This window comes from Mytilinidion resinicola, assembly GCF_010093595.1.
Source record: "Mytilinidion resinicola strain CBS 304.34 unplaced genomic scaffold BDZ99scaffold_7, whole genome shotgun sequence".
NCBI lineage: Eukaryota > Fungi > Ascomycota > Dothideomycetes > Mytilinidiales > Mytilinidiaceae > Mytilinidion > Mytilinidion resinicola.
The window spans coordinates 836,303-857,581 of NW_022985443.1; the positions used below are offsets into that span (position 1 = coordinate 836,303).

Consider the following 21,279-nt stretch of genomic DNA (forward strand, 5'->3'; position numbering starts at 1 on the left):
GTGATGCTATCCACCTCAACCCCATCTTTCGGAACCAAGATCATCGGAATACGACAGATGTGCAAGTGGGAGCAGGAGATGGGGAAGAGCATCATCAAGATTGATGGGAGAGCGGCGCGGACGCGGATGCTCCATTGTACATTGCTGTGATGGTTTTGATCCGAACTCCACCCGCACTTAGTATGCCGCGCCTCTTGGGGTTTGATGAAACCGTGATATCGCGTGATAGGCATGTGATAGGGGAGACGGTGAGTCTGGGGGATGATTCCTTGAGTACTCGGGCCTTTCCAACCCACTCCTTTCCAACCCGCTCGCGTAGTATAGAGCTGGGATGCTAGTATTTTGATACGATTTATGCCGGCCCCAGCGTGTTTGCTTGCATGTATGTTCAGAAGAAGAAATGGAATGAGAGTATGGTCTTGACGGATGTCTGAAATTGTGGGCGAAGTGTAGACGGTGTCATACTCATACCAATAATCCTACAATGTTGATTATACACAGAATGGATATCGAAGTGGCTCTTCCCGACATTTGGGTGGAATGGTTAAGACATTTCAGGTAGAAAAGCACTCATAGCATCACTACGAAAAACACCCTGTTTGAACACTGAAGTTACCGATTTTCCATTGTTTCTCGTATTGTGAGACGGTAGCCGTGGTAGGCTAATAGCGCATGCCAGCGCCATATGCACCCATCCGTAGTCCAGACACCATATAAAAGCAGTCCCTGGCTAACTCTAACGCCAAATCTATGCATCATGCTCGTGACCCGTAAACATGCCATCATTACCAGCCGTTCCAAGTTCAAGTACTCAAAGCCCGCCATGACCAGGACGCCTTGTCACACTCCACAGCCCCGTGACTGTTCCTGGGTCTAGAATATCATTGCCCATGTACTGAAGGTACACGGCCCGATGAGTGAAGCAAAAGGTGATGACGTCGCTCGGATCATGAAGGTAGCCGAGAATCTGATCCGTCAGCTCCATAGGCAAAGGCCAGTTGGGAACAGTGTTTGGCGGCCGGAGTACCAGCCTATGGAACGTGTGATTGGACAGATACGGTAGATTGAGTCTCTCTCGCAATCGCGGGTATGCGGTCAAGGCGAATTTGAGCAAGTCGCCTGTGCGCAAGTATGACAGGATGAGGAGGAAGAGCTCTGGGGGGAGACAGAACAAGACAGAGAGTTTGGGAAGTGCCGCGGGTGTTGCCATGGTTGAAGGCAGTGGATGGCGAGTGAAGATCGAATTGAGAAGGCCTTTCGCGAAGGCGATGGGAGACCCGAATTGCAATCGCATAGGCATTCACTCAGTCGGTGTGGGGTTTGGGTATTTCCGCGATCCGGTAGAGCCAGTTGTAGATAGCGCCCGAGAGGAAGAAGCTTCCGGCTGTGAGAACGGTGATGTAGAGGGCGGTGGGGCCGAGCGACTGTGGAAGGATATTCAAGAGGAATGGATCAAGAACTGAGCAGTTAGCAATTAGCAATTATGGCAAGGGTTCAAGAAGATGCAGTGACGTACTAATGTCCACGTCGACGGCTGGCGGGTGTTCCATCAACGTGCGGTTCGAGGTGAAGTAGTCGGCAGCGGAATGTACTTGCAGTAACAAGACTGACTGGGACGTAGCTTCAGGTTCAGCGTGTCGGGGGGCTTGTAGACCAGGATGCTGCCGCTGTTCGGAGTAATCGGCGAGGGAGGATATTAGGAGAGGTGTCTCGAAGACGTGGGTGAGGTTGTGAACGTCGAGCCAGAACTCAGTCGGTTGCTTGAGGAGGTTAGCGAAGGGTTTGGTCGGACAAACAAAGGCTGGCTAGCAGAGCAGAGCAAACGGCGCGTCCACCGCGACAGCCAGAGAAGAAGACGCGTGTAGCTTACAGTTGCCGGCCAGCAAGCCCTCACTTCGTAGCGTCGACCAGCTTCCAGGCCCTTGAGCAGATACCAGGACTGCACCCCGCGCGGGGCTGTGTCGGAGGGGAATTGCACGGCCAAATTGGTCTCCAGCGTACGCAGGCCAGCGGGCGACAGGACGTCGAGGCTGAGGTCATCCAGTCCGGGGCGGATATTGGGGATAGTGATGGCGCTGGGAGCTGTGAAGATGACCTTTTCGGTGTTTGCAACCACCTCAGCGACGAGTGCGATGAGGGAGGCCGCAGGCAGCGTAAACCGCATTTTCGGGTGTGCTGAGAGGCCTCGTCGCGGCGCGGGTCATGCTGTCACGCAGCGTGGCATGGAATTGGGTGCTTGAGGGAGAAGAAGCAGCAGCAAAAGCGTGAATGTGCAGTGAATACCAGGCAGTAGCTTCTGGCCGACGTGATATGCCAGGATGCACCAGCTGCATAAATGACGCGCTAGGCCCATAGCGCGCGCGGCCCCTGCACAACAAAACGGCCCACAACAACTCTAACCTCGTCGCCGACTCTCCTGCATCCCTTCCCCCCGCAACTCCACTGCATCCACCACTCTTCGAACATCACCCGCTGCTGAGCCTGTATTCCCAGTCTCTATTCAATTCCTCGTCCCTCGCAGCCATGAGAGAGGTCATCAGCTTGAACGGTAAGCCCATGCCCCACGCGCCCCTCTGACCGCCTTCTGGTGGCATGTCCCCGTCTGCCGCCAGATGCTAACATTCTACGCGTACAGTCGGCCAGGCCGGTTGCCAGATTGCAAACTCGTGCTGGGAGGTGAGTCGATGCCAGAACTCCTTCTTTGCCTCTTTTCCGCGTCGGAAAAGACGGCTTGGAAAATTATCGCGGCTGCCTAGGGAAGATTGTTTACTAACTTGATATCGCCTCACAGCTGTACTGTCTTGAACACGGCATCCAGGTAAGCTGCCCCCCTTCAATCAATCCATTGCAAACACGCAGCTAACGCAATCGTCTAGCCGGATGGTTACCTCACCGAGGAGCGCAAAGCCGCCGACGACGACCATGGGTTCAGCACCTTCTTCTCGGAAACAGGTATGCTAGCACAACGCCTCAGCAATTGCCCATACACAGCTAACACAACTTTGACACGCGTCAAGGCCAGGGCAAATACGTTCCGCGCACCATCTACTGCGATCTCGAGCCAAACGTTGTCGATGAGGTCCGCACAGGCCCCTACCGAAGCCTTTTCCACCCCGAGCACATGATCACCGGCAAGGAGGATGCCTCCAACAACTACGCTCGTGGCCATTACACCGTGGGCAAGGAGCTCATTGACCAGGTTCTCGACAAGGTCCGACGTGTGGCCGACAACTGCTCTGGCCTGCAAGGTTTCCTCGTCTTCCACTCCTTCGGTGGAGGAACTGGTTCCGGATTCGGTGCTCTTCTCATGGAGCGTCTGTCGGTGGACTATGGCAAGAAGTGCAAGCTCGAGTTCTGTGTCTACCCGGCACCGCAGGTCGCCACCTCCGTTGTCGAGCCCTACAACTCTATCCTCACCACACATACTACTCTCGAACATTCCGACTGCAGCTTTATGGTTGATAACGAGGCCATTTATGACATCTGCCGTAGGAACCTGGGTATTGAGCGACCCAACTATGAGAACCTCAACCGTCTCATTGCTCAGGGTATGTTAACCCTCTTCTCGACTCCGGAGTAACTTCCGCTAACCGTATCCGTAGTCGTTTCCTCCATCACCGCCTCCCTCCGATTCGACGGCTCCCTGAACGTTGATCTCAACGAGTTCCAGACGAACCTCGTCCCATATCCCCGTATCCATTTCCCTCTCGTTGCGTACGCTCCTGTCGTCTCGGCTGCCAAGGCCTCCCACGAGGCTAACTCCGTCATGGAGATCACCAACGCCTGCTTCGAGCCAAACAACCAGATGGTGAAGTGCGACCCCCGCAACGGCAAGTACATGGCTACCTGCCTTCTGTACCGTGGCGATGTTGTGCCCAAGGACACCCACGTTGCTATCGCCCACCTGAAGACCAAGCGCACCATCCAGTTCGTCGACTGGTGCCCGACCGGATTCAAGATTGGTATCTGCTACCAACCCCCGCAGATGGTGCCCAACGGCGATTTGGCGAAGGTCAACCGCGCTGTGTGCATGCTGTCCAACACCACGGCCATCGCCGAGGCCTGGTCCGCTTTGTCCCACAAGTTCGACCTCATGTACTCCAAGCGTGCTTTCGTCCATTGGTACGTCGGCGAGGGCATGGAGGAGGGCGAGTTCTCCGAAGCCCGCGAGGACCTGGCTGCGCTCGAGCGTGACTACGAAGAGGTGGCTGCCGACTCGCTCGAGGGCGACGAGGGTGCTGAGGCCGAGTACTAGGCGTGCGTCGTTAAGTTATTACTCTAATGATCGGTGTTGGTGGATAGCGTGTGCCTTCATTCATAGCGTTCGAGCTGGATTGGGGTCTCGGGCTGTTAATGGGGGGCATGGCTATGGGGGTAGAGTAGGAACTTGATTGCGTGTGTTGTTTTGGGACTACTCAGTAGCGAGCGAAGCCTCTTGTCTTGCTCTTCTTTCCTTACAAAGTACATTAAATTGACCAGTGCTTGAATACTTCGGTCTTTTTGTTTCGTTGTGAACGTAATGTATGCCGCTTGATGAGTTTATATACGCCTACTTCCGTCAAATAAGCTCGGAGGTACAAGAATTTCTCTTCGTTTCAGTGTTTAGTATGAAATATGAGTCCGGAGGGACGACTTGAAAGTCCATTTTCTCTCAGTGATCACCGTACCTTGACCCTATCTTACCTATCGCGCCAGCACACGGAGTCTGAACCGTTTGACGCTCCACGTTACGACTCGAGTTTCCATTGCACAATTTCCCTCGCCTCTCCACAAGCATATATGCACCCGTCTGTTTCATCAACAACCACATCATAAACCCTCTTCGCATCATCAGCAGACATCTTAAAATTCCCCACTGCCTCTCGAAAGCTAAAAGTTCGTACCGTGCTCCACGCTCCACGCCCTCCATCGCTCCTTTCCCACAATCGGACAGTACTATCATACGAAGCCGACACCATCTTTGACTCGTCTTGACTTCCTACCATCTGCACAGCACGCACCACATTCCCATGCCCATAGACGCAGACCTCTTCCTCCCCCGATTCCAGATCAAAGACTCTAATCCCAGTATCAGTACAAGCCGCCAGGACCTTACGTTCCCCCCCAATAAGTTGCAACTTCACCGCCGCCCCCGCAAGTCCCTCAAACGACTTGAGAACCTCGCCGGACCGCAAATCCCAGACCCTCATCGCCCGGTCCGCGCCAGACATGGTAACCGCTCGCGTTCCATCATGCGTCACACAAACAGAGAGAACGGCCCCTTGATGCCCTAGTAACGTGTGACGGAGCCGGAAAGCATTGAATTCGTTCTCTGCATCATCATCTGGTCCTCCTTCCCACACTTTGACGCTCTGGTCTCTCGACGCCGTCACTAAAACTCTTCCCTTGAACGCGACGCCGAGTACGGTATCGGTGTGCGCGTTCTCCATGTTCTGAGCCAACGCGCCTGTTGTGAGGTCCCAGATCATGACATTTCCTTTGCCATCGCCACTAAAAATCAACTCGGGTGCGTCGGATGCTTCGATGGCTACAACGGCGCCCACGTGAGCAAGTAGCGGGGGAAAGGCAAGATGCTGGGTTTGCTTGGACCAGATCCGAATTGAATGGTCTTTGCTGCCGCTGATGATGTAGCGCGGCGTAGACGTCAGCGCGTAGATGGTGGATGTATGGCTTTCGCTTTGGTGCTCTGGGTTGGGGAGGTAGGTGACCTCTGGAGTTGGGATGGGCTGCGGAGTGTACATGACGGATGGGATAGGGGGCTCCTTTCTTGAAGAGCTCTGTGCGAATGCGTCCCGAATTGAGAGGGAGGGAGTGGAGTGCCGCCGTGGAAGTGGAACAGTCGCGGCAGCCTGCTGGATATACCGTACATAGGCTATATCCGCCCTACGGACTCTAGGGCGAACGCCCTCGAGTCCTACGTAGCTGAACGTACCACCGAATCCCCCATACAAACTGCGATACTTTGTATATATCTAGCACAACGACCACTAAGGAATAAATTAGCATTATTAATAAAGTATCTTAATAGGACTACTAGAGCTCTATTCCACGTAGTCTTTTTATTTATTTTACTTTTTGTTAGTACTTTATATAATTTATATGTTTCGCCCTAATAAAATACATAGAAATTTCAGGAAATATATCTATATTTCAAATTTTCTAGTTAGAAACTAATAAGTAAGGTATCTAAAGCTAGTCTGGATTTATTAGACATAATTCCCTTTTGTAGTTGTGGTGTTAGATATATGCAAGGTATCGCATTTTGTATGGGGATTCGGTGGTACGTTGAGCTACGTAGGACTCTAGGGCGTTCGCCCTAGAGTCCATGGGGCGGATATACCATATACCTTGCTAGTGCGGAACAGCTGCCCCAGCTTCGCTACCAGGGCGTCGGCAATTCTGCAACAACATTGGCAACATGCTACACGCTCGCTAGATGTTGTATTTGTTTTTCAATGCTAGAAGCGTTAGTACAATAGGCGATAGTATCTCGGAGTTTTGGACGTTAGACCCCTCGCTTCCCACTTTCAGAAACAGTCGGTGGCTTGGCGTTTAACTCTCCATCAACCACCTCCGCTCAGCCTTCAGTCTACAACCCTCTCTATCAGCATGATACATCTCAATCTTCAAATCCCTAGACGCAGTAAACACGGAGCTGGAGCCCTCGCTTTGACAGGCCGGCCATAAGCCGCACGCTGATACAGCTTGTGTCTATTTCATAGTACATTCAGTCCTCAAGCACATACCTTCATTAAGTGGGTCGAGAATGAGACCTTTGGGAAAGCCCATATTTGAGAACTATACGCTGATAGTATCTTAGAACTATTGCACTGGGTAGTAGAGCTGCTGCACGATGTGCCACATTCAACCTTTTTAAGCGCCCGCGCCGCATCTTCATGTTTCAGAGGTACTAACCGCCCTTCACCCTCGTCCAAGTCAAGTCTTTTGCCCAGTCATTTCTTCTTTATTAGCCTGTTTCTAAGTCCTGCTGCCTCTCTCAAACGCTAGATGCCCCCCTAACTTCCAGATGTTTGTGCTAGAGCAGATGTGCGGCACAGAAACAGATTCATGCTGTTGCATAACCTTAACTTTAAAGATCATGGATTCTCATCTTAACGAGCCCGTTTTGTTCGTAACCCCTCTTCTGCTCTTCTGGGATCGCTATTTTCCTTCTGATCGAATTAGTCCTACCGTCGAGTCGTTCTTCAGGCCACATTTCCATTCCCAGGAGAGAGCAGAATGAACTGGTTGGTGCTGCCGAAGTTGCGATGGCGTACAATTAGGCAGATGAACGAGACGCTCAACAAAGTGAACGGGCTGTTGGACATGATGAAATCCATCGCGACCAAGATGACCGATGTCGTCCGCAATAGTCGGGGGCAGAGCGCGGATAACTACTTCACGCAAACAATAGGGTCGGCAACGCAGCTGGATATTTATGTCCATGTCCGCTGGGCGTGGCTTACGGTTCCGTTCGTGCTAGTCGCGGCGTCGTTGACGTTCATGCTGCTGACGATGGCCTACACTGCGGATCGGGATGTGCAGACATGGAAGTCGTCGAGTTTGGCGGTGCTGGCGCATGGGTTGGAGGATGATGCGAAGAGTCTGTTGCTACAGAATGGGAATTCGCTCGGAGGTATGGGGAAGCTGGCTGACAGGCTGAATGTGCAGCTTTTGGCGGAGAAGGGGTCGTTGTCGCTTGTTAGAACGGTAGCAGGGTAGAGGTTTGAGACCAATGAATGAGTATTTTTTCTCGTATCTATCCCTTCATCGAATATCAATCGCACAGTTAAACTTAATCATTCAGCAAACATCCAATCCATTGTATATCCCTTCTATTCCCACCTGCTCCAAATAGTCTCGCTCTCACGCATCTCTCCCATCCTACCCTACCTACCTCCTCTATACCTCCTCTCTTCGTCCCCCGAGCCTATTCATCTCTCCAGCTCTACCTTTCCCCAACGCATAACACCCCACCCGCCATGCCGCCCCAAACTCCGTCGCTCCCTCCCATATCTTCCTCATCCTCTCGCCAACCACGCCTTACCCTCTCTCCCTTCTCCATCTCCCACCCAATCTCGTCCCTGTGTTTCTAGGGGACCCAAGAACCCTCTCCCGCGGCACCTCCAGCAGTCCCCGGCCGCCACCGCCGCCCTTCGCTTCCTCTGCAACCGCTTCGTATGCTCGCAGTGTGCTGCTTGTGCGAGAGTTGTGTACCTGGCGGGGCGTTGGGATCGTAAGCGGCAATGGGAGAGCGAGGGGAGGCGGAGACGGAGCAGGAGGTGGGGTAGCTCATTGCGTAGGAGGTGAGGTCTCTCAAGGACATTCGGCCAAATGAGAGGGAGATGAGGCGGTATAGTATTGCGCTGTCTTCAATCGAAAGGCTGTTATAGTTGTGGATGTGGATAGAGGCTTCTCTGATATTGAAACGGTAAGTTGGGTGCATTGGGGGACTTGGGTCCAGTGTGAGTGAGTCTGATGAATATTTCCGCGGTTCGAGTCGTCGTTGTGTCGTGTACCTAGGGTTAGAAGATCATCATTCAGGTCTGCGGTCGCTGGGTGTTATGTTGGTGTCGGCTATGAGATATGAGATATGGATGTGAGCGTAACGGAGGGTATGGTGAGGCTGAGTTGGGATGGGCTGCAATCGCTTCTCTCACGGTTGCTGCTTCGGGAAGCGTGCTGTGTGAAGCGTTGTTGATAGATGGGATATATACGGTGAGATAGGTGGTGAAGGTGAAGAGGGAGGGCGCATTTGTTGTGATTTTAGCGGGGGATTGAATGCTTAGGTGAGTACCAGCGCGCGGATGGAAAACAGCATAGGAAGGGCAGTATAGGTTATGCTGTCTTCAGCGGTTGAGTGCGGTAAGCGGCGGCAGGTGAGATATCTCCAAAAAGATTAGCAGGCGTGACGTCGTTCCTCACTCAGTCTACATATTTCAAGTAAAATGCAAACCCCTCATCTACTAATTGCCCAGCAGCTCGGTTGGTAATCGGCCACATCGTGTGTAAGCCCGCGGCCGGATCCCAGGCATTATACCTCGCGAGGTAGTTTCACTACCGTCGACAAACTCACCTGGGTCTTGTAGTTGGTCTCGAGCTCGACTCTCGGGTTCGATTCTCGACTCGACCTTCGGTGTTAAAAGTTGGCAGCATTCCTTCGTGAACCAACTCGGGCGGCCTGGTTCGTAGAGAGGCTTGGAAGCCTGGTAAAGAGGACGTATGCAGTTGGTGCGTGAGGCTGAGAGTGGCCGGTTAAGATGATGGATTGGAAATACCGCGGGCGGGCGGATAGAGAAACCTCTCCGAGGTGGCTACACCCTCGAAAGAGGGTGGTGTTTTGCTCCCTAGATATTCTTTTCTTTTGCTCTATGTCTATCTTGCGCGGAGGTGAGAGGTTGCGCTTAATTTCATGGAATGATAGGGAAATAATTTTTCTTTCCCTTGAGCTAGTAAACAGGCGCCTAGGCGGGTTGGTTGCGTGACATTTCAACGGTATGCTAGCAAGATCCTCCTTAAGCCAACCATCTCGCCATCACTACGTTCTTAACTTTACTTTCTAGTCGGACTCCTTAGGAAATGAGAAAATGTGGGACCACTCCGGTTGGAGCTGATACTCCAGCTCGCAAAACGGCAAAGCGTTGGGTTCCCCATCGCCATCTTCCAAGGGGACTCCAAGCTCTTCCCCCAAGGCAATTCAACGTAAACTTCTCAAGTCGCGAACACCTCTTCTGCGTCACCCATGGTACGCACCAAATTTCCATCAGGCCTTGCATGGGCCTGCCTACTACTTTGCGTCACTCTTCGACATCGTCTCGCACGATCCGTTGACTTTTCCCAGCGAAAGAGTCTCCAGCATCGTCCCTTCAAATTTCCTGTTTCCCCCGACCCGACCTCTAAGAGGTCAAGCAGGTTAGCGAGCAATATCGCGTTCAAACAGCCTAAGGAGTCACCGTGTATAAGGCGGGCATGACCGTCTTAGTGTTCAAGGAGTCGAGAGCATGATGTTCGAGAGCTTCGAAGTGCGCTTCGGGACTGGCAAGGTTTACGATCCCAAGAAGCAACAAATGAGATGGCGGCTAGAAAGGGTTTCAAGTCTAGCAATAGGGGTTGTGTCTCTATAGTCTTGATGAAATTGGAACTGGATATGTGCTGACCATGAATGTGTTCTTGGGACTATAAAATGCAGGTTACCGTCGCAGTATCGTGAATGCCACATCATCCACGCTACTCGGTCGTCTGTGGTCAGAATAGAAATCGCTAGCAACTCTCTTGGCACCTCCGCCATCAAGGACGGCTGGGGCTGACTACTGGCAGGGTCTATTGGGCAGCGCACGTGGCCAATCGGGGGAGATCGAACGTATTTTCCGGGGTATGTAGCCCCTTGCTCGCCTTGCTTGAGTCCTCTTGACATCGCTTAAATCACTTCGACGGAACAACTTCACATGGAATTCTGGACATGGCATTGAACGATATCAGCTTCAAATCTGACTCGAGAACTTCTTGTCACCGTGAGGACGTCCAATGAATCTGGCGATCGTCACATCTTCAACCCTATTTCTGCGTCCTTACGCTGCTTGTGGTGCGCTCAAGCATACAGATATGACTCGCGACATCGTTGCCCCTCGTGTTCGGGGTATTCACAAGCCCCCAGTCGGCACTGTCTCTCGTCCTGATGAAAGATAATGCAGTGAGCTTTGAGCCTGGGAATAGCCCTCGTTCCTGGCTATATTGTTGTCTGAACAAGCGGAGGTGTGGCAGCGACAGCAAGTCCTCGTCTGGGACTACCAACTCACTTACTGGATAGCTCTCTTCGACTTTGGGCGTCCTATGGAAGATCCTCTGCCTCACAGGGGTATCGTTCTTACCCCGAGCAGCCACAGAGTTTCGTTTGACCTTCAATCGGCTGCTTATCAAGTAAGTTACTTCCCTGCCAAAAGCGATTTACGGTACTCACAAGGCGTTTCTCAACCCTGTCATCCCTTGGATCCCCACTTACTTTCCCTCAGACCCCAGGGTTTCCTTCCGTTCTAGTTGGCTTATGTTTTCACGGTCACAAGAGAAATGCAACTAGTATTGTGATAGGCCGTAAGCAAAGGACCATGTGTGTAATCTTGATTCCTCGCTGCGACATGCGGGCGCTCTTATACTCCCTCCTGTCAGCTTAACGGAATGGTGGCTTTCAGTCAACTTGCCAGCTTCCGATGAACCAACCCAGTAGCACACAAAGATGGAGACTCCTGGAGCCGCTTCGACCGACCATCACACAAAAGTTGCATTCATTCTTGGATTCCTGATAACATTGACGACTTTAATGCTGACCTTCTTTGTTTTGCGAATCTACGCCAGGTTGTCGATTATTGGCTACTTTGGAATTGAAGACTGGCTTGTAGCTGGCGCGGTAGTGAGTTGCCTTCCTCTTGCTCTTCTTCTACCGATCATGTTACGAGCTTCCGTTCTGACTTGTTTAGCTCGGTATCTTAGTTGAAACCGTCGATGGCTGTGTATCTACAAAATATGGTGCGGGCTATCACATCCAGGACTTCAAGCCAGAATGGGCAGTTCCATACGCGAGAGTAAGGAAGGCTTCGGTTCCTCCGAGGGCTCTGGCTTGTGTTCGTTTCTAAAATTTCTCCAGACCAGCTTCATCTCAGGAGCTGTCTTCCCAATATGCGTCGCCTTTCCTAAGCTATCCTTATGCATTACATACCTCCGTATCTTCCCCTCGAAGGGAAACCGAAATTTCTGCTATACCGCAATCGTCTACCTTATATGTTGGTTGATCAGCATCACTCTCGTCACACTATTCGCATGCAGGTATGACTCCTTAACTCCAAACTGTAGCCCCGTTTTATGTACATGCTCTAAGAAACGGTGACAGGCCCATAGCAGCATCCTGAAATCCAACCATCCTGCACGCTTCCTGCATAACATCCCGCAAATTCTACCTAGCCTCCGGCACGTTGAACAGTCTCAGTGATTTCCTCGTCTTCCTCTAGCCAGCCAGGGCGCTCTGGAAGATCCAACTCCCAATCAAGCAAAGACTCGGGTTAATCACGATATTCGCGAGCGGATGCATGTGAGCTGCTCCCCCCTCATTCATCCACACTGCTAACTCCATACTCCACCCAGCGTCTGCATCACGGCCGTAATCCGCCTCATCTACCTCGAGAAAGTCTTCACAGCGCCCGACTTCGCCTGTCCGTCCCCCCTCTCCCCTTTCCCCTCTCCCCTTTCCCCTCACCCCTACCCACACCCCTCTAACCCATCGCTGAATCAGACAACGGCGCCATCATCTGGGTCACCACCTCCGTCGAGCTCAACATCGGCATCATCTGCAGCTGCCTCCACACCGTGAAACCGCTGCTCAAAAAATGGTTCCCGCGCACCTTCGGCTCCTCGAATGACCGACACATCTCCGACTACCCTAATACCAAACCGAGAAGCTACGGTATTATCAGCGATCGGTCGTTTCCGTTTAAGTCGTTGGGTGGTGATGGGGGCAAAGACATGGGGCTGGAAAGGCCGGAGGCGGTGGCGAAGAATCCGTTTCATAGTCGGACGAGGTCGAGCAGCTCGACAGTAACGAATGTACCGATGGTGCCTCTGAAGGAGGAGTATAAGGGGATTGGCGGGGCGAGGGTAGAAGCTTGGGCGGAGGGTGGGGAGGGAAGGGGAGCAGTTCCTTTGCATGGGATCACGTATACGCAGAGCGTGACGGTGGATAGTCGGTCGGTAGGTGGGCCAGGGGATGTGGATATTGAACAGGCGATTGGGAGGAGTGGCGATGAGGAGGCGGTAGGGCTGCGGAAAGAGATCAACGATACGGATAGCGAGGAGTGGATTATGAACGATCAGGGGAGGCGAGACTAGAGTCTAAATCCTACATTCAAGCTATCATGATAACTATATCCAATACATGAAAAACCGAAAACAGCCTACGAAAATACTCTTCAAACACCGTACCCATCTTACTCAAGCCCATCCGGAACCAACTTCGACAAACCCGCAATCTTCATTGCCAATGCCGCAATACTCGCTCCACTCAGCACATCAAACAAACTCACATCCGCCTTCACCTCCCGCATAATCCACGTCCGCGTCTCCACCGCCATCAGCGAATCCACCCCGTACGAATGCAGCGGCTTCTCCACATCGATGTTCTCAGCGGCCGTCTGCAGCCCCTTCGCCAGCCGCGCCGCCAGCGCCGCACTGATCGCCCTGCCCGCCTCCTGAATCGAGGTCGCCTGCGTAAGCTGCGCCTGCAACGAGTCCCCTTCAGCGCCGGCACCGCCATCCCCCTCCTCGTCCGCCACGTCTTGGAGCCCCGTTTTCCTGAGCAGGGAGAACCGCGGATCTTCGTAGTAGAACGGCATCTCGAGCCCGCTCCGCTTGAGGATCCCACCCGTCGGCAGCCCTGTAACCAACTGCGTCGGCATCTGACTCCGCCCAAACCCCCCCTTCATCGCCGCCGTCACAATAGCGTGAAACTCGCTCTCATCCAGCCCCACTGCCTCCGACTTCCGCAGATTCGTGCCACCGCCGCGCTCAGCGATCAGCCCGATGCCCAGCATCAGCCCCAGATCGATGCTGACAGCACGCAGGCCGCGCTTGCGGCGGTAGTGCGCGAGCGCGTCCTGGAACGTGTTCCCGGCCGCGTAGTTGGCCTGGCTGCGGTTCCCGACGACACCGGAGATGGAGGAGAGCATGACGAAGAAGTCTAGGTCTTTAGGGAGGGCAGTGTGCAGGTTCCAGGAGCCTTGGATCTTGGGCTTGACGGCGCCCTGCCAGAGGGCGTGCGTCATGTTATCGTAGATGGAGTCGTTGAGGACGGCGGCGCTTTGGATGGCGCCGCGGATGGGGGGCATGTCTTGGGAGCATTGATGGATGGCGGCCTGGACGGCTGTGGAGTCGGAGACGTCGCAGGCGTAGATTCGAGAGGTGGCGCCGAGGGAGGTGAGTTCGTCGGTCATGGATTTGGCGTTGGGAGAGCTGGGGCCGGAGCGGGAGAGGAAGACGAGGTGGCGGGCGCCCTTGGCGATGAGGAGTCTGGCGAGGCTGCGACCGAGACCCCCGAGACCGCCGACTAAGATGTAGGTGGCGTTTGGGTCGAGGCAGAGGGGGTTCAGGGTACCCGTAGAGACTGGAATTTGGTCTTGCTGGTTGAAAGAGAGAATTGCGCTGCCCTGGTTGTCCAAAGAAGCGAAGGCTTCGACGACTTTATCAGCTGAGAAAACTGATGGCGGACCGATCGGTTTGATAGGATGTTTGGCCAGGAATGAAGATAGTCCTTGGAATATGTCGGCCATCAGCGAAGGGTTTTCTCGGACGATGAGATCCATATCGATGGTCGAGAAAGAAGCACCCCTCCGGGAAGGTAGCGTAGCCAAGGAGGAGTCGCTTGAAGCGGCCGCGTCTTGGAGATTGACGAGAATACCAAATGAGGATATGCTGTCCCAGAATCGCCGCCAGCTCTCTCCGATTTTCGATGTCGAATTGTTGAGAATCACATCGCATCCTCCACCCTGAGACAAAGTGGCGATAGCAGCAGCCAACTGTTGATCCCCGTCATTAAGGATATGATCTTGAGGGATACCTGATTCTTTAAGAAGAGAGCTCTCTTCGTTGGTTTCCACGGTGGCGAAGATCGTTGCTCCGTATGCCTGTGCTATTCTGATAGCCGCCTGGCCGATCGGACTAGCCGCAGCGCGAATTAGAACAGATTGACCTGGTTGCAGACGTCCAGTCTGGATGAGACCTAGATAAGCAGCGCCATAAGTAAGCGGCCACGAAGCGGCTTCTTCGAACGTGACTTCATCAGGGATCTGCTGGCAGAGACGCTCTTTGGTTTTGAAGATCGTTCGGTAGGGCCCAGTGCCTGTGGCGCAAACGCGATCGCCCAGTTTAAGGTTCGAGCCGCCATTTCCTACCGATTTCACTATACCGCTGATCTCTTTGACAGACGTAGCATCTCTGTCCCTGTCATGATATGTTAGCTACAGATAATGAGAATGAGGGTGTCTATCTTACTTGATAGCAATGGCTTTGACTTCAATAGCTACTTCGTCGGCGGCGAGCTCAGATGATGAGTCCGTGTCAATGGTAAAGAAGAAGGAATCTAGGTGATCAAGACTCCCAGCATTGAGTTCCAAGCCCGTCTGAGCCTCTCCAATGGCCATATACTCAGGCGAGCCTGCTGTCTGGTCATTCAATATCATCCTGCTCAGACCTTCATCCGAGACCCATCGATTGATGCATAGACGGCCGTCTATCTCGACAAATTCCCGGTCGCCATTCCGCACTGTTGCTATTTTGGTGATGGTCTTTGCAAGGTCCTCTGGAGTTCGGACAGTCTTGTCTTCAAGGTGTAAATACCGAACATCGAGGTTCAAGTTCTCGTTCTTCAAGGCCCTCAGGTACCCCAGAGCCGCATCCATGACAGGGTCTTCTCCTATAGAAACCCACAGTAGCTGCGGGTTCTGCAGAACGACGCTTTTCAGTATGTCGTAATCTTCCGGAGATATGTCGGCCAGCAGTGGCTTTTCTAATTCAAGCAAAGATACCAGTCGCTTCCCCTTCATTTCCGCGAGCGATTGCGTCCATTCGACAGAGCGTGCCTCTAATCCCTTGCTAGCAAGGCTACTTACTACTGCATCACAGATCTCGGCTGCTCTTGCTGTTGTATTATGTGGCTGAAGAACGTAGATAGGGTCACCATCGCGTTCTTCGATGGTAGGATTCGTGGCGAGGAATAGAGCATTCTGCGATGCCTCCTCGAAGGGATGGAGCTTGAGCTTAGTTTCTGTGGCGTTCCAAGACCTACAATACTGATCAGTACGAACCTCCTATTTACGCGAAGTGAGGTTTCCACTTACGGGAGTACATCTGCCGACGTCACGTTCAGAACAAAAAGGTATCCCGTCTCACTCAGCAGTGCCTGCACATTGCGGAATAGGTCTTCCCTTTTCGTGCTATCGCAGGAGCCGGTATCTACGATGATCACATCAAATGACGTTTCTTGAAGCTCTTGAAGATCGAAAGCGGAACCTAGGGTAATGAAAGCTAGCAGAGATCCCCAGTCCTGAAGACTACTCTCGGCGGCTTCCAACTTTGGTTTGTCGGCGTCAGCTAAGGTGTAATTTGAGAAATTTGGTGTGGCAGTTGGAGTGTGCTGGAGCGTGGACAGGACCGAAGCTGGCAAGTCAGTTCCAGTAGCGCCGATCTGAAGAATGGACAAGTCGGGGTTTTTATGCGCTGCAAGGTAGATAATCTATTGAAGTAAGCATAAAGGTAAAGTTAGACAGAGGCAGGCCATAAGTCTGTGCACACTCGTTTACCGCTGCTTGGGGTACCCGCATGAGATTTCAACCGCCTAGGCGCGATGCCAAGTTCGATGCAGTGCAAATTGCACTGCTCCTTGGCTGACTGCCTGAGCAAGATTGAAGCCAAGCAAGGATGAGTGCTTGTGCCCGGACTTATGGCATAGTACTGTAGTAGCCGAATGGGAATATCTTACCTCGCAGATTTCGTTGTGACGGTCTAGAACCTCCGTCGTAGGTGTCCCATTCGAGAGCGCCTCCGGAATGCGCGACCCCGTCCCATTCGTAGCCGGTTTTGCGATGCTGCCCGAAGTGATATACTCCTCCAACGAAGCAGGGTTTAGTAGAGTTATATCCGGCTTCCAAAGTAGCGTTCCAAAGGGGGCCTTCGCAGCTCCGTCCGACAAACTTGATACATCAGTTCTCGGCAGCTCCTTGCATCGTATGCCCTTGATCTGCACCTTTGGCTCATCCCAAGTGGCATCTGACATGTACACATCCGCGACGACTTCTCGTGGGCCGGCTCTTGTTGTCTGGCAGAACCCTTTGAATTGAGCACCCGCGCCAGAAGGAAGGTCCATAGAGAGCGTGAGGCTATCAAAAGAGATTGGAACGGCTGCATTCTGAAACTCCAGCTCTTCGGCACCGAGTCCGGCAAATAGCGAATGAAAGATAATGTCCAGAGTGGTGGGATGGATGAGATGTCCGCTTTCGATGCTGGATGGCATCACACCCTTCGTATCCGGAATAGCAATAGTGCAGCAAGCGCGACCATTGCCCGAAGAGATGTTAGTCAGGCCTTGGAAACAAGGTCCATACGCCAGACCTGCCTCTTCAGTCCTCTTGTAGAAATTTTCGGGGGCAATCTTCCGTGTGCATAGTCTCTTGGAGCTCTCGTACTCATCCTTCAGCGCTGCATGGAGCAAGCTTTTGCCGGTGGCCCAGGGGCCGCTCTCGTCAGATTTGTAATTGACCTTGATCGATCCGAAGGCATTTTCTTCAACATCTTGGTCCTCGTGGCAGCTAGACACAGAGAACTCCCACCAGCCCGCTGAAGCGCCGCTAGATCCGGTCCGTTGGTGCCGCAACTGCAAGAAGCATTCGACACCCAGCTGGTCGTCCGGTACGACCATAGCTTTAGTGATACGAACATCTCTGAGCTGGATACTTTCAATTTGCTTCTCTTTGTCGGCAATCTGCTGTATTGCTTCCAGAGGCATTGCGAGAATTCCCGCCGCTGGGTACAAGATACTTGACTGGACAACGTGATCACGGATCCAGGGATTCTCAGTAGGCCGGAGGAAATGTCTCCATCTTGGCTCCAGTTCGCTTGATGTCGGAGTCAATGCGCCGACCAAGTCATGCCGACCGTGCTCTCTGAAGCGGTAATTTTTGCTCAGCCTGGACTCAGACCAGTATTTCAAAGAGTGGTTCCACGGGTAGGATGGCAGATCGAGGAGTGCTTTGGGCTCAGTCTGCAAGTCGTTGACATCTGAGATGGACACTGGGACACCACGGATGTAAAGTGCCCCAGCCGCCGCGACGGCTGCTTTGGTGGCAGCTTCTCCTCGCATGAGAACCGACTCATATGGGATATTTTTGATCTCTTGTTGTTGCATAATCTGCCTCAAAGGACCCTTCAATGCAGCGTGTGGTCCCACTTCGAGCAAAATGTCGAAAGTCACCTCTGTCGTTCGAGCTGCTCGACGTCTGCGCTGTGTGGTGTCTTTGGATAAAGTTTGAACAGCGTCGGAAAAGAGCACTGGAGAAACAAGGTTTCGAACCCAGTAGTCAGGCCCGAGATCGGCGTACGTCGCAAGGGTACCAGTGACGCTGGAGGCCATTCTCATATTCCCTTCTGGTGGCAGTGTTCTAGACGATATGTCTGATATCCGATCGCGGTATCTGTCTGCAATAATTCCCATATGATGAGAGTGGTAGGCATTCTCGACCTTCAGCTTCCGACAGAAGACGCCATCTGAGTTGAGGTTCTCGAGAAGCTCATCAATTGCAGCTTCATCTCCGGAAATAGTAACGGAAGACGGAGAGTTGACGCAAGCGACGACAAGCTTGCCTTTCGTGACTGTTGCGATATACTTCTCGGCGTCGTTGGAAGACAAGCCGACAGCCATCATTGCACCTTTCAATTCAGGTGCCTCTGTAGCCAACTCAGAGCACAGCTTTCCTCGCCAATACGAGATCTTCCAGGCGTCCTCTCGAGATATCGCACCGAAGCTATAAGCAGCTCCAATCTCCCCGCTGGAATGACCCACCACTCCCACAGGTTTGATGTTCCAGGACGTGAAAAGATCAACAAGGGCGACTTGAAGAATGGTGCAAATAGGCTGGCTGAATCTGGCAAGTTGAATATTGGTAGCTCCAGCATCTCTTTCGAGTTCCTCAGTAGCGGACCATTCGCTGCCCAGTGTCCCCTTCAGATACCGGTCGGCAGCGAGAACACTAGCTCTGAAAACTGGGTATTGTAATAGTTCTATACCCATCCTAGCCCATTGCGCGCCCTGGCCAGTAAATACGAAGGCAATGCGAGGCGTGGTGGATGATCGCGTGGACGCGAATTTCGACGCCGAAAGGGCATTTTTCAGGTCCACAACAGTTGAAGCAGCCACGCACGCTTTCCAGTCGAACTTGGAACGTCGGTTGCTCAACGTATATGATAAGCTGTCCATATACGCACTTTCGGTGGCCGCATCTTTTAGTGTATTTTTGAATTCAATTAATTCCAAATAGTGCAGGTATTGCATCCTCATCCGATCCAAGGCAGCGTCGTCTCGTGCACTAAATATGAAGAGGCGGTGTTTGGGGACCTTTTTCCCGTATTCTTGAACCAGTGCGTTACGGATATGATCAACACGTATGCCCAACTCAGCAAGATGATGGCCAGCATCATCGAGTATGACATGCGCATTCGTACCGCCGTAGCCGAAGGAGTTCACGCTCACGCGTCGAAGCCCGTCAGAAGGCCATGGGATAGCTGACGTTGGAACGCGAATTTTCCAATTTTCGAACGGTATTCGCCGGTTCGGTTTGTCGAAGTGAATGTTGGGCAAGATGATGCCAGTTTCCAACATCAACACACACTTGATAAAACCAGCTAGCCCTGCTGCACCTTCTAGGTGACCGATCTAGTGAGATAGAGGAATCAGCCTTAGCACCTGAAGATTCTCGCGTGATAGAAAGACTCACGTTTGATTTCACCGAGCCAACCAGAAGCTCGTTGCCCGGTTGGCGCCCTTTGCCGAGAGTCTTAGCGACAGCGGAAAGCTCCAGTGGGTCCCCAACTGCGGTGCCAGTCCCCTATTGCTACAGTTAACAGTTGAAGCTTGTGGAATGATTGGAGGTTGCCCACATGCGCCTCGAAATAGCTGGTCTGTGAAAAGTCGAGCCCGGCAGAGCGATAGGTCGATCGGATCAAGCTAGCCTGCGCGTCGCTGTTCGGCAGCGTGATACCTGTTGTGTGTCCGTCTTGATTAATACCGGAACCTCGGATTACGGCGCGTATAGAGTCACCGTCGCGTAAAGCATCTGCAAGAGGCTTTAAGATGACGGTTGCGATGCCTTCGCCTCGGCCATATCCGGTGACCCCTTCTGCAAAGGATTTTGACAGCCCCTCCTTGGACAGCATGTGAAGGTTTGATAGAAACATCGCTAAGTCTGGACTGAGGATCAAGTTCGCACCGCTCACTACCGCTATCTTGGACTCTCCTGCGCGGAGGCCTTGACATGCCAAATGCAGACCGACAAGACTGGAAGAACATGCTGTGTCTAACGTCATACTCGGGCCTCGAAAATCGTAAAACCATGAGACACGGTTTGACAAGAGTGAGAAACCGGTGCCTGTACCAGCATACATGGGCGAGGTCTCAGCATCTCGCATCAGCATTTCGTGATAGTCCCGGGTGAAGCAGCCAACATAGCAGCTAGTGTCGCTTCCTGTGAGGTTCTCAATCGGCAAGCCGGCGTTTTCAAGTGCCTCATAAGTCACTTCGAGGAGCATCCTTGCGGTTGGGTCCATGGCCTTTGCCTCATGAGCTGTGATGTTGAAGAAAGGCGCATCGAAGGCAGAGGCATCTTGTTCTAGAAAATGACCGCCTGTGCAACTCAGGGTGTTGAGTTTATCGCCGCCCGGGTGGTGGAAAGCTTTGGCATTGTAGCGGCTTTGGGGCACTTCGGAGTACGCAGCTAGCGACAGAATCCGTCAGTTTCTAGCAAGAGTCTGTCCGAGACAATAGGCGTACATTTGCGTTCATACAACAAGTCCCAGAACTTGGTAGAGTTCGAAGCACCGCCTGGGAAGCGGCAAGCGAGGCCCACGACGGCGATATCAGACGTATCAATGTCGCCTTTCGAGTACGACCCCATGACAATATGGATTATGAATAAAGTAACAACTTGAAAGGAGGATAAGAAAACGATTATGGAGTGAGAGAGGAAATACGACGTGTTACCGCCGATCTAAACTAAAGGGTATCTTTGAAACATTGGAAAATGGCCGCGCTGCCAGTGCCTTTTTACTATTCTAGACGAACTCCACTATCTCCGCATTCGGCGAACGACCTACCTGACGCTGTATGGGTACGTGGATGCGACGAGAAATTTGCTCCCGCAGATGCAGAGCCTGAGCTGAGCGAAGCCATGCTGAAAAGCACTGGGCGGAATACGGCCAGGCCGACCTATAGAATCATGCAGCCTTGCAGACGCGTACCCATAGCCTCTTCGTATGCAGAGAGCAGCGCTGAGGCTGGTTGATCTTTTGCAGGGCTGCGATTCGGAAGACACAGGGGAGTCGCGAGAGAAAACGAATCGCAGAGGACTCGGGTTATGTATTAGCACAGGGCTAAGCGACTAGCCAGCCACAAAGGATCCTCGGATATTGGAACCGCAGGCGGTACAGCCTCTCTTTACATAGCGCTAAACTGAGTCGATCCTGGTATCCCTCTTT

General features: G+C 52.7%; 8 protein-coding genes across 8 annotated transcripts; 3 read left to right on the forward strand and 5 right to left on the reverse strand.

Annotated features, from left to right (window-relative positions):
* Window positions 1–811: 811 nt before the first annotated feature.
* On the reverse strand, window positions 812–1,210 carry BDZ99DRAFT_518868 (uncharacterized protein; the record flags this gene model as incomplete). Its single annotated transcript, XM_033725349.1, has 1 exon — window positions 812–1,210. One exon carries the CDS (start codon window positions 1,208–1,210, stop codon window positions 812–814), a length of 399 nt encoding a protein of 132 aa, XP_033578576.1.
* Window positions 1,065–2,267, reverse strand: BDZ99DRAFT_278028 (uncharacterized protein). Its single transcript, XM_033713970.1, has 3 exons — window positions 1,871–2,267; window positions 1,517–1,760; window positions 1,065–1,459 (listed from the first exon to the last, which is right to left on the reverse strand). The coding sequence occupies exons 1-3, from the start codon at window positions 2,162–2,164 to the stop codon at window positions 1,305–1,307; spliced, it is 693 nt and encodes a 230-aa protein (XP_033578577.1). The 5' UTR covers window positions 2,165–2,267; the 3' UTR covers window positions 1,065–1,304.
* Window positions 2,268–2,418: 151 nt separating this feature from the next.
* Window positions 2,419–4,657, forward strand: BDZ99DRAFT_414090 (tubulin-domain-containing protein). The gene is made up of 6 exons (XM_033716720.1): window positions 2,419–2,548; window positions 2,636–2,676; window positions 2,792–2,818; window positions 2,877–2,952; window positions 3,018–3,548; window positions 3,603–4,657. The coding sequence occupies exons 1-6, from the start codon at window positions 2,524–2,526 to the stop codon at window positions 4,253–4,255; spliced, it is 1,353 nt and encodes a 450-aa protein (XP_033578578.1). The 5' UTR covers window positions 2,419–2,523; the 3' UTR covers window positions 4,256–4,657.
* A 70-nt stretch (window positions 4,658–4,727) lies between these two features.
* On the reverse strand, window positions 4,728–5,974 carry BDZ99DRAFT_440491 (WD40 repeat-like protein; the record flags this gene model as incomplete). The annotated part of the gene is made up of 1 exon (XM_033717717.1): window positions 4,728–5,974. The coding sequence occupies exon 1, from the start codon at window positions 5,739–5,741 to the stop codon at window positions 4,728–4,730; it is 1,014 nt and encodes a 337-aa protein (XP_033578579.1). The 5' UTR covers window positions 5,742–5,974.
* A 1,081-nt stretch (window positions 5,975–7,055) lies between these two features.
* BDZ99DRAFT_569613 (uncharacterized protein) lies at window positions 7,056–7,745 on the forward strand. Its single transcript, XM_033727904.1, has 2 exons — window positions 7,056–7,128; window positions 7,186–7,745. Exon 2 carries the CDS (start codon window positions 7,240–7,242, stop codon window positions 7,720–7,722), a length of 483 nt encoding a protein of 160 aa, XP_033578580.1. The 5' UTR covers window positions 7,056–7,128; window positions 7,186–7,239; the 3' UTR covers window positions 7,723–7,745.
* Window positions 7,746–9,004: 1,259 nt separating this feature from the next.
* On the reverse strand, window positions 9,005–9,301 carry BDZ99DRAFT_461632 (uncharacterized protein; the record flags this gene model as incomplete). Its single annotated transcript, XM_033719662.1, has 2 exons — window positions 9,005–9,080; window positions 9,140–9,301. A coding segment is annotated over one exon (162 nt), but the record flags the coding sequence as incomplete, so codon positions are not given.
* A 1,929-nt stretch (window positions 9,302–11,230) lies between these two features.
* BDZ99DRAFT_569614 (uncharacterized protein) lies at window positions 11,231–12,873 on the forward strand (the record flags this gene model as incomplete). Its single annotated transcript, XM_033727905.1, has 5 exons — window positions 11,231–11,404; window positions 11,472–11,576; window positions 11,639–11,817; window positions 12,133–12,200; window positions 12,281–12,873. 5 exons carry the CDS (start codon window positions 11,231–11,233, stop codon window positions 12,871–12,873), a joined length of 1,119 nt encoding a protein of 372 aa, XP_033578582.1.
* On the reverse strand, window positions 12,860–21,112 carry BDZ99DRAFT_414094 (putative polyketide synthase). Its single transcript, XM_033716721.1, has 8 exons — window positions 20,576–21,112; window positions 19,687–20,519; window positions 19,524–19,634; window positions 16,593–19,462; window positions 16,412–16,421; window positions 15,899–16,270; window positions 15,031–15,842; window positions 12,860–14,979 (listed from the first exon to the last, which is right to left on the reverse strand). Exons 1-8 carry the CDS (start codon window positions 20,697–20,699, stop codon window positions 12,972–12,974), a joined length of 7,140 nt encoding a protein of 2,379 aa, XP_033578583.1. The 5' UTR covers window positions 20,700–21,112; the 3' UTR covers window positions 12,860–12,971.
* Between the last annotated feature and the right edge of the window lie 167 nt (window positions 21,113–21,279).

Bases quoted from the DNA above. Each gene is read 5' to 3' on its own strand.
- BDZ99DRAFT_278028 (XM_033713970.1), bottom strand. From the start codon at position 2,164: ATGCGGTTTACGCTGCCTGCGGCCTCCCTCATCGCACTCGTCGCTGAG. The intron at 1,761-1,870 runs GTAAGCTACACG...AACCTCCTCAAG, and splicing joins GGGCTTGCTGGCCGGCAACT to CAACCGACTGAGTTCTGGCT. The intron at 1,460-1,516 runs GTACGTCACTGC...CTAACTGCTCAG, and splicing joins AGCCGTCGACGTGGACATTA to TTCTTGATCCATTCCTCTTG.
- BDZ99DRAFT_414090 (XM_033716720.1), top strand. From the start codon at position 2,524: ATGAGAGAGGTCATCAGCTTGAACG. The intron at 2,677-2,791 runs GTGAGTCGATGC...ATCGCCTCACAG, and splicing joins TTGCAAACTCGTGCTGGGAG to CTGTACTGTCTTGAACACGG. The intron at 3,549-3,602 runs GTATGTTAACCC...CCGTATCCGTAG, and splicing joins CAACCGTCTCATTGCTCAGG to TCGTTTCCTCCATCACCGCC.
- BDZ99DRAFT_569613 (XM_033727904.1), top strand. From the start codon at position 7,240: ATGAACTGGTTGGTGCTGCCGAAGTTGCGATGGCGTACAATTAGGCAG.
- BDZ99DRAFT_414094 (XM_033716721.1), bottom strand. From the start codon at position 20,699: ATGGGGTCGTACTCGAAAGGCGACATTGATACGTCTGATATCGCCGTC. The intron at 19,635-19,686 runs GTGGGCAACCTC...CTGTAGCAATAG, and splicing joins CCAGCTATTTCGAGGCGCAT to GGGACTGGCACCGCAGTTGG. The intron at 14,980-15,030 runs GTAAGATAGACA...ATATCATGACAG, and splicing joins GTCAAAGCCATTGCTATCAA to GGACAGAGATGCTACGTCTG.